The 15,527-nt window shown below is 40.9% G+C and overlaps 1 protein-coding gene across 1 annotated transcript; it reads right to left on the minus strand.

Moving 5' to 3' along the window:
* Nucleotides 1-412: 412 nt before the first annotated feature.
* On the minus strand, nucleotides 413-11,296 carry rab4b (RAB4B, member RAS oncogene family). The gene is made up of 8 exons (XM_007549442.2): nucleotides 11,109-11,296; nucleotides 7,591-7,671; nucleotides 6,733-6,847; nucleotides 6,004-6,066; nucleotides 4,824-4,978; nucleotides 4,639-4,734; nucleotides 4,375-4,550; nucleotides 413-4,288 (listed from the first exon to the last, which is right to left on the minus strand). Exons 1-7 carry the CDS (start codon nucleotides 11,122-11,124, stop codon nucleotides 4,435-4,437), a joined length of 642 nt encoding a protein of 213 aa, XP_007549504.1. The 5' UTR covers nucleotides 11,125-11,296; the 3' UTR covers nucleotides 413-4,288; nucleotides 4,375-4,434.
* Nucleotides 11,297-15,527: the final 4,231 nt, after the last annotated feature.

A 15,527-nucleotide genomic window follows, 5' to 3' on the forward strand; every position in this document is an offset into this window, starting at 1 on the left:
CGTAGTAAACCCCACTGTTCGGTTATGAGGTCATCTTCACAGCAGGCGTGCGATCATTCAGTCAATGTGTCCACATCAGCAACATTACGCCCCTCTAGTCGTTACTCCATCGACCCGGGAGCATAAATTTACACAACTGGACGCGGAGGGCACTTGCTATTTATCTCGCGAGACTTCCGATGTCCTAACCTCAACCTGACGGCCTTTGAAAGAAACAACTCGACCGAAGAATGGCGGCGCGAGGAAATGAATCAAGTGCGTAGATTCCGACGTGAAGTTTCAGGCTCCATCAAGCTAGCTGCCAATAAATCTGAATTGTAGTCGCTGCTCATAGGAAGCAGCAGGGAGGATTGGTTTATACTCGATGACTCGTTTGGTGTTACCAAAGAAGAAGAAAACGAACAGGGAACTGTTTAAATGAAAAACAAGCAGTTTACTGGGAATTGCATAATTAAAACAATGAGCAATACTCACCCTCAATAAGACAATTGACAATTTGTATTTACAACATAGGATATAATTAAAATGTACAGTAATATTTGGGCTGAATATATCACATCATTTACAAAACAACCGAGTCAGGATTGTGTTTCCCCAGTGATGAAGTCCAGACAAGTGAAGAAACGATGCTTGTGTTGTTGTTCGGACCGCTGTTTAAACCTGTACACACATATTAATGCGCTTCAACTGCGAGTCAGCAGAACTGAAACATTTAAAACAATAAATGTGTATAAAACAGGACGAGTCAGTTGCTTTCACACAAAGCGAACAAGATGATTTCGCTCCACCACAGCATGGGTGACGACAGACACAAGGAGACCAAAATTAGGAACCTCAGTTGTAATTCAATAAGAGCTGATAACATCTACATTAAAATCTTTATTAAAGTATATTTTTCAAGTAAAATAACATTTACATTTCTATAGTTACAGCATATTCAGAAAACAAAACTGTAAAAGTAAAAGTGCACTTTCAGATATGACAGACTCACACAATGTAAAGCAACACATTTTCACCACTCTTGATACCCTAAAAACACAGAAAGTCGCCCCCCCGAGTTTCCCTTCAGTGTGCCGACTCACTCGGGTTAAAATATCCACCGTGAGCCTGGAGGGACAAAACCTCATAATTAAGGGTAAAGACAAACGTTTAGCTGGCTGCTTTCATCAACCATTGGATGGGCGATTCACACAAGCAGTGCCCGTCTCTTTAGTAGAAAGGTGGTGGTGGGGGGTTTGGAAAGGTACTGAGGTTGGAACCCGATTCCCCACCCAGCATCACCAGAATGTCTGCCTCGGTGATCCGAAGACAGAGGAAACACTTTCAGTGGAAATTCTGCTTCCATTTCCCACCCAACAAAGTAATTTATAACCTGAGTTGGCTCACTAAAACAATCTAGAACAGATTTTTTTTTTAAGTTGAAATATCGAGTCATAGAATCAAGAATAAGTTTGAAATTTTCCCAGAGTGTCAAAATCTTACTTCATATTTGAAAAATTCAGAGTGGAAAGAACAACGGACAAAACCCCGAACTGCAGTGTTATGTTAAAGCAGCTCTTCTTTTTTTTTCAACTGTTGTGGGTCTTTGTTTGGTTTAACAATTACAGTCTCAATGTTTTGCTCACCTGTACAATTTATTCTTTGAAAATATGCCCCCCCCCAACCCCCCACATTTCACCTCAATTTTTGATAGTTCCAATTTTCCTTTGACATTCTCTTTCTTTCTGAAAAGGTTTTCTTTTTCCCACAACAATTTGAAAAGGTAATCTGTCTTTTCTCAATATGTCACATGTTCTTGAAAGTTTTTTACATTTCAACTCTCTAATGTTCTAATCTTACCAAAATGGCTTTTCCCCCCCAATATTTTGACTATTTTCAAATGAAACTTTTGACACTCCTACAAAGCTCTTTGACTTTATTCTCGACATTTCAACTTTATTCTCAAATGGGAATTCAGAAAAATGCATAAAAAAAAAAAATCTACCTTTTTTTTCTTCCTCCATATAACCCTAATACTTCTTTATAGATTGTGTGCTTACGTAGTTACTTTTAAGGCTGCAAACAGATTTCTGAATCATCACTTCCCCACACAACCACACATGAATATTTGACCGCGAAGCTCGATGACGAATCTGAGGAAGCGTGAAAACTTCCAACAGCAGGAAGCTGTGCTCGCCGTCAGATTCCTGATCCAGCATTAGCGTGGAGAGCAGTGTGGATCATTGGGAGCTCGTGAAGGAAAAAGCCCAGGAAGAGGAGCACAACACTGGTTTTAAAATAAAAAGGCAAACGACTCCAAATCTGTCAGTAAATTAGGACTAGACATCACAGAGGTCTTACCGCCTTAACTTTTTAATATGGCTCAATATTTACATGTTTGGAATCTTTGGGAATCAAATTTCCCCTTTGTTGCACTTTGACGTGGACGGGAGTGAAACGGTGGAGTAAAACACAGTTTAGGTCAGATAGTCGCCTTTTAATTTGGGCTGAAATTAGTTGTTTTAAGTGTTCTTTGGAGAATAAAATGATTATAGAACATACAGCTTGAATGGCTTCGGAAACAACACCTGTGAAGATGTAAAATTGTAAATACAAGTGTGCATATATAATAATTCTGATTGGATACTGGGCCAGCTTATTAAATAAATTTTAATAGGTTTACCCAAACTATCAGCTTCAATGAAAGGAAATTGGTTAGGCTGGTCAAGAATCACCCAGAAAGCTCAGAGAGATGCTGGGACACCATTGTCAAACAAACAATGGTCGCTCCACTGTCACGACCTTTAACCTCGATGGAAATGTGAACACAAGGAGAGAAGAGTCAAAGATTTAACTGTGGAGGGGGAGCATGTTTAGAGGAGACACGGTGAGGCTTAAAAACCCAAGAACACAGAACAGACTGCCGAGCACGGTGGTGGCAGCATTATGCTGATGTCTGTTTCATTGCCGTTTATGCTGGTGCTGCATAAAATGGGTACAAAAAAGAAGACGGCTGACTAGCTACAAATTCTTCAGCTTCGTCTCAGATCAACAGTAGGTTCAAACTTGGACACAACTGAGTGTTTTTAAACAGGACAGCGATTCAAAACGCAGATAAAAAACTGGTTCTGGAGCTGATAAAGCGGGCTGACATCAAGCTTCTGGAATCTGGGATGGATCTGACCTGAACCCTGCTGAAGATGTGAAAACTCTGCTCAAAGAATCTGAGCCGTCCCGAAACAAATTTGAGAAGACTGGCAAAAACGTCCAGGCAGAATTATTGTCTTTATGGCTTCAAAACTTGTAGTTTCTCTGCATCACCCAAAGAGAAATGTATGCAAATATTACTGTGTGTTTATATTTGAGGGTTTACATGTAATTTTTGACGCTGTGTGGACTACAAAAAAAAATAAAGCCGCAATCAATTCACATTGGTGCTCCCAATTCTTGCTTCTAAAACTCATTGCAACTGTATGGTATATAATCACTGCAGAAAAAAAAGAAAGAACAGGATCAATGTGGTGGATGAAAGGATGCAAACGTCTGACCAAAACTGTGGATTTAAAGTATGGAGGATAACCTAAAAGCCATCGCTCTACGTCATTACGGTGCATTTGCAATTCAAAAACCAAGCATTTTCCACTGAGACACTCAACGATTGAACACTCTGGGTCTGACTGAGCTCCACCCGAACCCCACTACTCTTCAATTTTCTGATCAAATGAGAAGCATCATAAGATGACAAACCACAGACGTGGCGTCTGATAGAAACCTGAATACGACATTTTTAAGCCAAACTATGGAGGAAGATGATGACCTCTTTTGAGAGTACACATTTAGACCGTTTATCACAGAGTCACTATCGGTTACGATTTGCTTTGATTAACTAATCGGCCGGAGGCCGAGTGATGAAAATGCTCGAAGGAGCTTCACAATCATTTACAGTCAATGAAGTGCAAATGCAGGAAAACATCTTAGGGTGGCTTAAAACCAGCGTGGGAAAGCGAAGACGTAAAAACGACAGGAGAGAAGCTCAAAACAAACAACCCTTGACTTGTCCTCCTCTGGCATCTGATGACGGAGTGCCTTCTTTGTGATCGCACCGTCTTCGCACCGAGAGGGAGGGGTGTGGGGGGTTAAGCAGTCCAGATGCGGGATAAAAACCTGAACCACTCAGGTAAGGAGGCTTACCAGAGGTTGGAGGTCAGGGGTCATCAAAGTAGTGCCCCCCAACCCACCAACACTGATCCAGGTGGTCTAAAGTGCATGAGACAGCAGTCGCACACACCCAAAAACACCTGGAGATGAGCTGCAGGAGAAACGGACGTTGTCTCATCAGTTTCAGGGAGTTGTACAGTGATGTGATCCAGCCTCGGTTGATGTCTCGCTACCTACCTGTAGGGGGCGGTCTCTCCGTATGGGCCAGCGGGTTCAAGTAAGGACGGAGTCCGACCCCTAGCAGTTACACTGCTGCTTGTTTTGCGTCGTCGTGCCTCTCGGCTGCCGCAGCTGCCTCAGTGAGGCGTCTCCATATTGGATTCCTGAGCCCATCCTCTCAGGGTCCAACTCCCCTTTAGAAAAAAGGAACCAAAAGGGAAGAAAATGTCAACAAAACTCTGGCAGAGGTCCCCGTCTTTACCAAACCAATTAAAAGTGTACCTGAATCTATCTTGTTGAGGATGGTGCGAGCGCATTTCAGGAATCCCTCCTCCACGTTTTCACCCGTCAGAGCGCTTGTCTCCAGAAACATTAGTTCTGAGTACGAGGCAAAAACATGCGGGTAGAATTTCATGAGTCGAATACAGCCGCGAAACGTTTTGCGAGATAAACCCAACGCTAGTTACCGTTCTCCTGAGCAAACCGCGAGGCTTCCAGGAACGTCACTTCTCTCTCCGCGTCCAGGTCTTTCTTGTTTCCGCACAGGATGATGACGATGTTGGGGCTCGCTAGTGTCCGTGCGTCCGTCAGCCAGTTGGTCAGCGCGTTGTACGTTTCACGGCTGTAACGCGACAAGTTGAATGCAGTTTCAGTGCAGAGTATGAAACGAACAAAGGGTATTTTTTCCAGATTTCGTTCGATTAAAAGTACAAACTTGCATTTTATCATTTTTAACTTGACAATGACTATATGAGTGGGAAGAAATGGCATCATGAAGACCAAAAAACAAAGCAGGCAGGACAGAGGGGACGTTGTGGAGAAGCTTATAGCAAAGTAAGGTTACAAAACAAGATCCTGCAGCGGCCCAACTGCAAACCTTTAAGATATGGCGGTTCATCTAAGCCTTTTCCCCGTGTTGACGTGTTGGTAATTACCACATACATACGTAGCGGTACGTGACACATATAATATTGCTCAACAACAGCCCGTTGCGTGCCTTGGTGTCTATGGCAACATGAGGTCAGTGAGGTAAAACAGGGTGTAGGCCTGTATATTAATGTTTAACAGCTGTTTTCACTGACAAGCACGGGCTGATGTAACTGCTTGTCCACACGGCGATGAAATGAGGCGACTCGACCTCAATCTGCTTCCCATGGTCGTTCTCCTTCCCTAAGTCCAAGAATGCCGCCTGCTTCCCTGCTGCCCACAGATGAGACCTCCCTTTGGTGACAGAAACTCCAAACTGGATCGCATTCCTTCTCTGCCTCGCTCCCCTCCCTCAATTTCACAAAACCTTTACTCTTCGTCTTCATGTCTCACTGCATCTACTTAAGTCATTTTCGACTATGGAGACTCTATAATAGTTATGACTCATATTTTATAAAAACAGACAGAGAGGAAATTAATCTAAAGTGAGTAGAGCAGAAAACTATTTGCAGTTTGGGCTTCACACATCAGTACGTTTCAATTTTGAGTCCAGCCAGATGCAACTGCAACAGATCAAAATGATTTGCTTTTGGATGGCTACCATCACGGAGTTGTTTTTTTTCTTCTGTTTTTTAAATAAACACAGATCATTTCAAGTATAAGAGGACATTAAAAAAAAAAAAAAAAACAGGAAGTGAGGTTAACGAGTGCAATGATTACCTGGTGATGTCATAGACCAAGAGGGCTCCAGCTGCTCCTCTGTAGTAGCTGCGTGTCACAGAACTGTGAAAAGACGCAACGTAAGACAAAAACGCTCTCTTCCCGTAAATACTCGACTTCAATACACTAAAATAATTTCAGAGAGCAAACGAACTGTCAGAGTAGGCAATAATTCAACTAGTCGCACGACGAATTAAAATTAGCTTAATAATTTCCATTTGAACAATTGTCAGAGATGGTCCACTTTAATATCATTGAAGAACCGACATTTTGAAAAATGCTGCAAACATTTGACATCCAGAACGATGTGGTTTTTATTATTATTTATTTATTTATTTTTACAAAAGTCCTACCCGACACTTTTGCCTGTGTACGCTGACAGATAAATACTTTTTGAAACTAAATTTTGGTTACAGATCCTTCGTAAGCTATTTCTGTTTGTTTATTTTGGATTTTTACATGTTAAACGTCCTAAATATTCTTTAGAAATGAAACACTTTGTACTTACATTAATATGCCATTACTATTATTATACTACAGTATTTGAAAATGGTCTCAAAGTGACAATATTATCGTTTATCGCAATAACTTCAGGGACAATTTATCGCCCAGCAAAATCTGCTATTGTGACGAGCCTGACTGTCGCTCTGCGTGTGGGGCTCGATGAAAACCCCTCCATCTCGCTCACAGACTGCCGAAACCTCGGCAGGAAGATTCACGAGACGTTACCGGAATCGCTCCTGTCCGGCAGTGTCCCAGATCTGCAGTTTGACCGTCTTCCCGCCGACATTGACCACCCTGGAACCGAACTCCACGCCGATGGTGTGGTTGGAGTCCTGTTTGACTGCACAGGAGAGATGGGACAGATTAAAAACAAAGAAATGTCATAGTTATGCAGTTTACACTGCAGTAAAGAAGGACACAGCTTTATAGGTGTTCCCACAATTTTAAACCTGATGTCATCTGCCGTTATTGTGTTGTGCGTTTGAAACTTTTGGATTTGCAAACTTTGTTTGAAGTGTGTGACAAAAATCTGAAATCTTTAAGTGGGAAAATACTTGTTCAGACTCCTGCATCTCTCCTGATCTCATTAGGAAAAACTGAAACATTCACTAAACTAGAGATTCATGTGAAAACTTGAAACATTTACAATGTAAAGTTTTATTTAAGCGAGATCCTTGGAGCTGACTGTACTGCTTACATTATCTCAACAGTTTTATAGTCTAACAGTTTAAATGCTGTTTTACAAAACGTCCCTTTCATTCTGAGTGACAGGTTTATTATATACACTTGAACAACATTGACTTTTATGAAGATATAATGTTCTGTTCTGTCAAAACAATCAGAGAGCTTTCAAAAAGTGTAATTTTTATCACATACTCTAAAATCAAAATGTAGAAAACTGTCTAGTTTAAAGCTGCGGAGTACAATATGTACAGTATAGTTATCAATACCCTGCACTAAATGTCAGACAACAGGACTGGCGTACACTTTGTCGTTGTGGTTTCATTCTTCAGTGAGTCAATGAATCTTTTTTTTCTTGCCTCTCGGAAGGAGGACGGCTGACCTCTTTTCACTGAGACTTACACTTGTTCTCGATGAACTGGTGGAGGAGGCAGGATTTCCCCGCACCAGCACTGCCGATCACTAGGAACTTGAACAGGAAGTCTGCAAAAAAGACGAGAGGAGGCAGAGCTCAATCATCGACGTCGGCAGCAGATTGGCTGTCGGCTCTTTGCACCAGAGACAAGCCTCGGATAAACTCCTAATCCTGTTAAAGTCATTACTTTCACTGCATCCGCCAACCTCCAATCGCTCCGCTAATCAGAAAACCTTGCATGTGAATCTCTGAGGCTGTACAGGCTGCGGTTGTTTGTCGGAGGTTGAAAATGGTTTTAGTGAAGCAAACTCTTCATGTCTCACGGTGAAAAAAACAAACAAACTTGGACATAGACAAAAACTTTGAAGATATCGATCGGAGGAATTGTGCGCGGCCACCTATGACGCAAAAGAGAAAAATAATAAACGGCTTCCAAAATGTTTAGCTGATTAAAACCTGAACCGTTGAGTCGATATTTTGTTGAACCACCTTTCACTGAAAGTCTGTCAAGGTTTCAATTTAACTCTCAATGCCATATCAAAGTTAGCAATGATACAATCTGAAAGGACTACTTGGTTTGTATATGATTTTGTGTAAACAGTCGAGTTTTCACAGTTAGCATAGCAATTACATATTTATCCAGATGGATGGTCTAACCGCCCTAGATGCCCACTTATGATTAATAAGTTTTGTATATGATATGGCTATGGTCACTAAAACTGTATTAATGAAAAAGAAAAATTACTGTTGACAAAATCGTCCTTGGAATATTCAATAATCGCATTATGAGCACTTCTAATACTGTTTAGCCCTGAAATTTTCTCCCACTTTCTTTGTAAAATATTTCAGACTCATTCGCCTGGATGAAGTGCGTCAGTGAACAGCCTTGTTCAAAATCTTGCCACAAGTTTTCAGTTGGCTTTGGGCCTGGACTTTGACTGGGCCATACCAACACCTGAAAAAGCTTTGAATTAAACCATTTAATTGTAGGTCCTCATCATGTCAGAGTTTCTGCTCGCTGGAAAGATGCCCCCTCCAAACCCAGTCTCAATGATTTTGCAGCTTCCAACAGGTTTTCTTGTCAGGATCAAGGGCAGACCACTCAGGCTACCCAGCTCCTGTGAGCTGTTCACCAGTATAATGCAAACTCTGTCTTTCTGCGAGATTTACTTATTGTGCGGTTTTGGAGCCACCTTCACCAGCTCAGTTTATGGTGCATCATTGTTGAGACGGGCGTTTCCAATAACAACACCAGCTAGAGGTCAGATTTATTCCACCTGATTAGCAGCAGTGAATGCATTGAAGTGTTTTGCTGCAAAACACACAGTTTCCATAAGATAAAAAGGTGACATTTCCGTTCTAAAAGCTTGCCAAAGCTTTTCAGACATCATACCTTATACCTTGCCTCATAAGAACTGCAAATAGCCATCGAGTTGTCAAAGTGACTGTGGAAGTTGTACATGAAATGCTTTCAATTAGAGATTAAAATTTGGCATCTGGACACATGTTGCCTAAATTAAGCAATAAGTATTACAAAAACTAACGCCACCACACACACGATTTAAAAAAAAAAAAATCTTTTCTATATTTTGGATTTCAGAACCATTTTGTATAGCTTGAACAAAAACTGATTTGTTAACATTGCTGCTTAAAAGAAAGGCATCAAGCAGGTATTTCCAGGGTTTCTACAAAACTTGTTGCTAATATGCCAGGCTTTATCCAGACTCAAATTTTAGGAACTTATAGTCAGAGGCAAAAGTACGGCAAGAGATGAGGAAATGATAGGAATGACGGAATAGGGATGAGCATTTATCGTGTCTTGCATCATGTATCGTTTCTTATAGGAATTTTCATTCATCATTGTCACAATAAAGTCCAATTAATGATGTTTGAAATACATATCAATAAATCAAAAAGCATGACTAAATGCAGTTACCATATGCGGTTTAGTGATACAAATCACACTTGTTTATGTGATTTGTGTCCGAAAGAGGAGCATTCCAAATGGACATGGTTTTCAAAAGCAGCATCTGTGTTTGTCGGACTACGACTGCTCCGTCATGCAGTCAGAGCCAGACAGTTACCTAAAATATAAGTAACAAATAGTTCCTATTGTCATTTTTATTGTTATCACAATAGTACTGCAAAAATACTGTGATAAAACTTTAAGTCCATATTGCCCTCCTCTAGGCACAAAGGACAAATACATGAATGACTGGTGGGTCAGATGGATAAATGGACAAACAAGGCTGGATGAGTGAATAAATCATTAAATGAATGGTGAGTGGATGAATGAGGAAGACAGACGGACAAGTAGATGGATAGCTAGATGGATAGATTTAGTTTTTTTTGGCCGTTCTCATCCAGATTTGCAACATCAGTAGGAACTCAGATTTCACCTTAAACGTCTCTCGTTCTGTAATTTTAAACATGTTCCACAGACAACTCCATTGCAATAACACGCAAACATGAATTAAATATTCCATAAATTCCTACTGCAACCAATTAACATGCAACCACTGCTTCATGATGCTTTCGCCATTTGCAGAACCGATCCTTCAGTGAAGACGGTGTAGCGAGACTGAGGCAGAAATCGATGAAAGGCCATTACAGCTACCATTAGTGCTGGCACTTTTCCTCATAGATACAACCCCCATGGATAAAGTTTCATACAAGAAGTGAGGCGGCGAGGGGAATTCAAGTAGATACAGACGGCGAGAGTGTGACTGGGCGTGCAACAGGAGAGGGTGATGATGGTGTGGCATTTCAAAACATTTGTGATGTGTGCTTTTGGAGCTTGTATCAGACAGAGTCGAAGGTGAACAGGAAACTGGCAAATATTAGCACAAGTAAAAGAAATTGAAACGGCAGCGGCTGGGTTTTTACGCATCTCCCGCTTTATGGAAAGGAGAAGTTTGCAGTTGTTTTGATTCAGGATGGGGAACTGATGCTCGACACATTTAGCTGCTGCAGATCTACAGGTAACTGCGGCATAATGAACCGTAGCTCCGCGGAGCTTCCTCTTTCTCGGCCTCGGACTAAAGGCTACTTCTTATTAAACCATCACCACTCAAAAATGCGGGGAGGTCACTGTAGCCAACGTGGGTCCCTCTGGCTTAAAATTCAATCAACCAGATTATCGGATTTTCTGCAAGAACCATCTTTGTGGCCCGACAAAGAGCTGTTGCATTTCGTCAGAAGTTTGGTCAACTTTCACTTACAACGTCTCTCCATCTGTTTGCTCACGTTACACTGACTGCTTAACGGGGCAACATAATCCTCCATTGCAGGACTAGACTGTTAGCTAACAGACGCAGAGGTCTCAAAGTAATTCAATTAAATGATAGCTATAAGTTTAAAATGCTCATTATAAGCGCAATGAAGCATCTCGTCGGCTGTATTTACACCAAGCTAGCTAGCGGCGTTGCTAAGAGTCAACCTGTCACATAGGAATACAGGACAGAGCCATGAACGTTTAACAACTACATTTACACACCAAACCTACCGTATGTCTCAGACATCTTGACCCTCGCTGTGTCAAGGACCCTTTTACGGTTCTTTTTGGTGTAGTTACAGTTGTGTGACCGCTGGGTTCACACGTCTTCAGGGGTGTTTATCTACGATGCTAGAGGTTTCCTTGATCCCCTTCTTCGCTTCCTCTGTTCCGACCACAACCAAACACTGCAGTTTACGTGTTTACGTCATCGGCGTTCAAGTTATGTGGCGTTCAATTTTCCGCGAAAATGTCGGAGTCGAGTTTCACAAGATTTGTTAAAAGCAAAGTTTCAAAAGTTTAATTTATCCTTTGACGTCCTATTTGTTGGCTGAACTAAAACACATTCAGTCATTTCTAAATCAGATGAAACACATAAACAATTGATTTCAAAATTATTTTCTTTTTAAAAATTTTAATTGCACTTAAACCAGCTTAAATTAAAATTAGAACAGATCCCTTAAATGCAACATTAGATGACAGTCACTATCTTTCTAGATTTTTCCATTGTTATTAAAAACCGATTTACCTTCGGTTGTTAGGGAAACGAATGGGTTGATATTTTACAAGTTAACTTACAATATAAACCAACAATAATTACTTTTTTTTTTTTTGCAATTTCGTAATTGAAGCACAAAAGGAACATGTTCAACAACAGAGGTTGTACAGTACCATGTGTGAAAGACTATAAATAGATTGCAATATTATTAAGCAGCATCAAAAAACATACTCTCTCTTTCTGATATTCTGCTAAAGGATATGGCTTATTTGTACAAACACGAAGGCCAAGGCCCACTGGGACATAGCTCTTGTTTCTTATCATAGAACCAACCTTTAGAAACACCCCATACACTCCATGCTCCCTGAGCAATCTTGCATATAAAGTAAAATGACAAACAAAATGGCCAAATATGCAACAATAGACACAACAGCGATTTTAAATGCAGCATGTAAAAGTAAAACACAAACTTGTTTTGGAGTTGTTTTGTTCCCCTGCTTGCCTGACTGGTATTTCTCAGTATCTTATGAAAAAGTACCATAAAATACTATGCAATAAAATACATATCTAAGCACAAGTCAAGTGCTTTGATATGCACTCCTGTGAGTGCCTATCTAAGCCACTGGGTGGCAGAAAAACATAATGAAACATCCAGAGTTTTCTTGAGACAGCAAAAGGTAGATTAACCTAGTTTGATGAGCATGACAACAGTCCAGAGCTCTTCCTATAATGTCGCAAGAAAATATTACTCTTAAACAGCATTTTGTGTCAATTTTGAAATGTATTTAAATTAGTCTCTTTGGGAAAATTTTTTTTTTCTGTTTGCTCTACTTGACCTAATTTCCATTTGTTGGCCCCAAAACAAGTATATAAACACATCAGGATGCTCCTGTGCTACAGAGAGGCATGCAGAACTGAGGTGTCCTTGGCCGAATATTTTTTTGTTTGTGTTAGGAGCGAATTATAACTGTGTCCTTGTCCTTTCCTTCCCCCCCTCCTGTATCCATTCATCACCTCTTCATGCCTGCTTTCATACACACAAACGAAAAAAAAAAAAAAGAGCCCAGAGCTTGGAGTGCCGGGCAGCCTAAGGGCAACAGGTGATAAATTACAGAGCCTCCCTTTCTGCTGCTATCCCTCAGAGTTCCTCCCTGCCTTTGTTCTGCTTTGGCAGATCCACTCATCCTCCCTGAACTTGTTAAAAGCTCTTTTCGCAAAGATTAAAGACAGAAGGAAACACAAGGCTCAGCGTCGTGTGGGGGCACGGATGTTTTTCTAAGGTGGGCTACAAGAAAGGCTGCCCACAAAGGTGTGCGACAAGGAGGGGGTTTTGCTTCCGCTTAGTTGCTTTCCTTTGTTTCTTGATGCCCGTTCTGTTTCTGTTTCTCCTGTTTCTGTCTTGTCTTCTTGCATCAGCGCAGATATTTGTTTGACTGGTGTGGCAAACAAGGCATTTGTGTGCATCTGCGGGAGTTGCCTGTTGACTCACCGACAGTTCAGATTAACAGATGAAAGCCAAACACCATAAATGCGTGAAGAAAATTAGAAAAACAAAAGAAATTATATAGGAGCCAAAATCGAAACTTGTCATGCATCGAAGCATAGAACAACCTTTGTACACGATCACAACACATGAGCACACCAGGGAAACCCCACATGAAACCATTTTCAGTGTTTACAGCAAACACAGTCTCTCTCTGGAGAGCATAGTTTGAGTGAATCACCTCTTTAAACAGGTGAGCTCTGTTTGTTGGAGGACACGAATGTAGAAATGAAGGTGTTTGTCACGCTGTGACTCACGGTCTATACAATAACATAAAGCGATTGTTGACAACCCGCTGTTTTATGTAGAGGGAACAAAGGTGCGATGGCTGTGAAGTAAGGCCTATTAAGATGCAACACGGTGTGAACAGATGAAACGCACGAACGCGTTAATGAGCTGAAACACGTGGGAGAATTTTGTGAGGGAAGGGAAAAAGAAAACGTTTTATTGCTTTGTGCCAAAAAACTTCACGAGTATGGACTCAGGTCCAACTCCATTTCGATGTACCCCTTTACATCAACAGATTACTTCCATGCAGAAACATTTAGAAGAAACATTTCATTTACAAAATTACCAGAAATAATTATTGCTACCCTTGCTTACAATACTCCCTCTTGTCAGAAGAACGACACTTAACGTCTTCTGTTACATTTTACAAAGTTTTAGGACACAGAAAGATGTGTCTCCGGGGTTGGTCTGAAAACTAAGATGACCATAGAAAAGGAGTGGCTGTTTTCCATTTCTGTATTGATTTTGCAAAAATGTTTTGCATTATTCTTTACAATTACCGTATTTTCCGCACTATAAGGCGCACCTAAAAGCCTTCAATTTCCTCAAAAGCCGACAGTGCGCCTTATAATCTGGTGCACCTTATATATGGACCAATATTGAGCCACAACAGATCTAGCAACTACGGTAAGCAGCCGCCTACTTCATTTTCGCCCGTAGAAGAAGAAGCGCACGGTGCATGCTGGGATAGTTGTCGGAACGCTGGTTTGTCATCTATTAATAAAGTTTGACTGACCTATCTATCTACCGACCGTCAATAATCAGGTTGTCTGCAGGTCATTTAGCACCACGTTCTCCACAAACATGTTGTGCACGAACAGAGAAGGGTGACCATCGTCCGGCCACACCCCGGCCCAGTCGCAGAAGACTCTCCTGGCCGACCGCAGTGGGACTGTTTTGTTGACATTCCCTTTAGTGCAGCTCCGTCTAGTGGATGCATAACGTAACTCCAGCCTCTACTGTAGCGTCTATTCTTTGCGGCCTTATATATGAAAAAAGTTTTAAAATAGGCCATTCATTGAAGGTGCGCCTTATAATCCAATGCGCCTTAGTGCGGAAAATAAGGTATTTAATCATCTGGTTTTTTAAAGCGGTCATGATCATACACTGTGACCGTTTTCCCCATTCTCTTTGAAAGAAGAGCAGTCTCACAGATTATTTTCACAGAAGTTAACATTGATTTTTTTCACATTCTTTTTGCTGCATTCAGGCCAAAAGTTGCTGAAAGCTAAAAAGAGACGTGGGGGACCAGTTAGTGGGGACTTTAGATCAAGACACCTCCCCCCTCCCTCCATTAAAATATGATTCTATTCTCTTTCCTATGAATATTTTTGTTTTTGTTATTTAAAAGCACTGTGTTTCATTGTCCGTGTTAAGATGCACATTCATACATATGTTGTTATGGTAACTGTTCTGGCTGAGAGTGAAATGAGTTTAGAAAGGGATCAGTTTTTAACAGGCGCTTAGGGCAGCCTGGGGTCCTAAGTTTCTTTGTTGAAGAACGTAAACTCAGTAGAACATAGCAGCCACCATGGACATAATATAAACATAATAGACATAATATATTCGTATATTATGTCTATGGTTCTGACTATCAGTGATACCCTTAAATCCGTCCTACCGTGTAGTAACGCGCATGCGCACATCGATGCTACGTCACATACTGCTTACTCAGCAGATTTCTTATAAATACGTCAGCAGGGCCTGCTGTTTCTAAAATACGTCCTACCTGTGGAAGTTTCGTTTCATGCGTTTTATTTCAGCGCAAATTACGGTAAGCTTTATTTAATTTATTTGACACCTGGCTTTCATTAAGCTGCCTATTGATGTAATCTGCAGTTATAAAGTCTTCTTCCATCACTGTAATGGAGTAGTCTACAAAATACTCTTTGAACTGAGCCATAGTTTGTCATGTTTCACCTATTGGTTACGTATTATAGTTTAATTGGTAGATCAAATCACTGCAGCCTAATATTTTATTCGGGGAATCAAAAATAATCTTATCATGTTACTTATTTATTTTTTAACTGAAAAATCTGGGGCGCATTTGAGAACAGTCTTTATTACCCAGACACCCCAAAATAAAATCGAGTGAAATCAA

The sequence above is a fragment of the Poecilia formosa genome, unplaced genomic scaffold (genome assembly GCF_000485575.1).
Source record: "Poecilia formosa unplaced genomic scaffold, Poecilia_formosa-5.1.2 Scaffold31, whole genome shotgun sequence".
NCBI classification, from domain to species: Eukaryota; Metazoa; Chordata; class Actinopteri; order Cyprinodontiformes; family Poeciliidae; genus Poecilia; species Poecilia formosa.

Coding starts and splice junctions, on each gene's coding strand:
- rab4b (XM_007549442.2), bottom strand. Junction 4,979..6,003: donor TTGGTCTATGACATCACCAG/GTAATCATTGCA, acceptor GTCGCGTTACAG/CCGTGAAACGTACAACGCGC. Junction 4,551..4,638: donor CCTCAACAAGATAGATTCAG/GTACACTTTTAA, acceptor TTTTTTCTAAAG/GGGAGTTGGACCCTGAGAGG.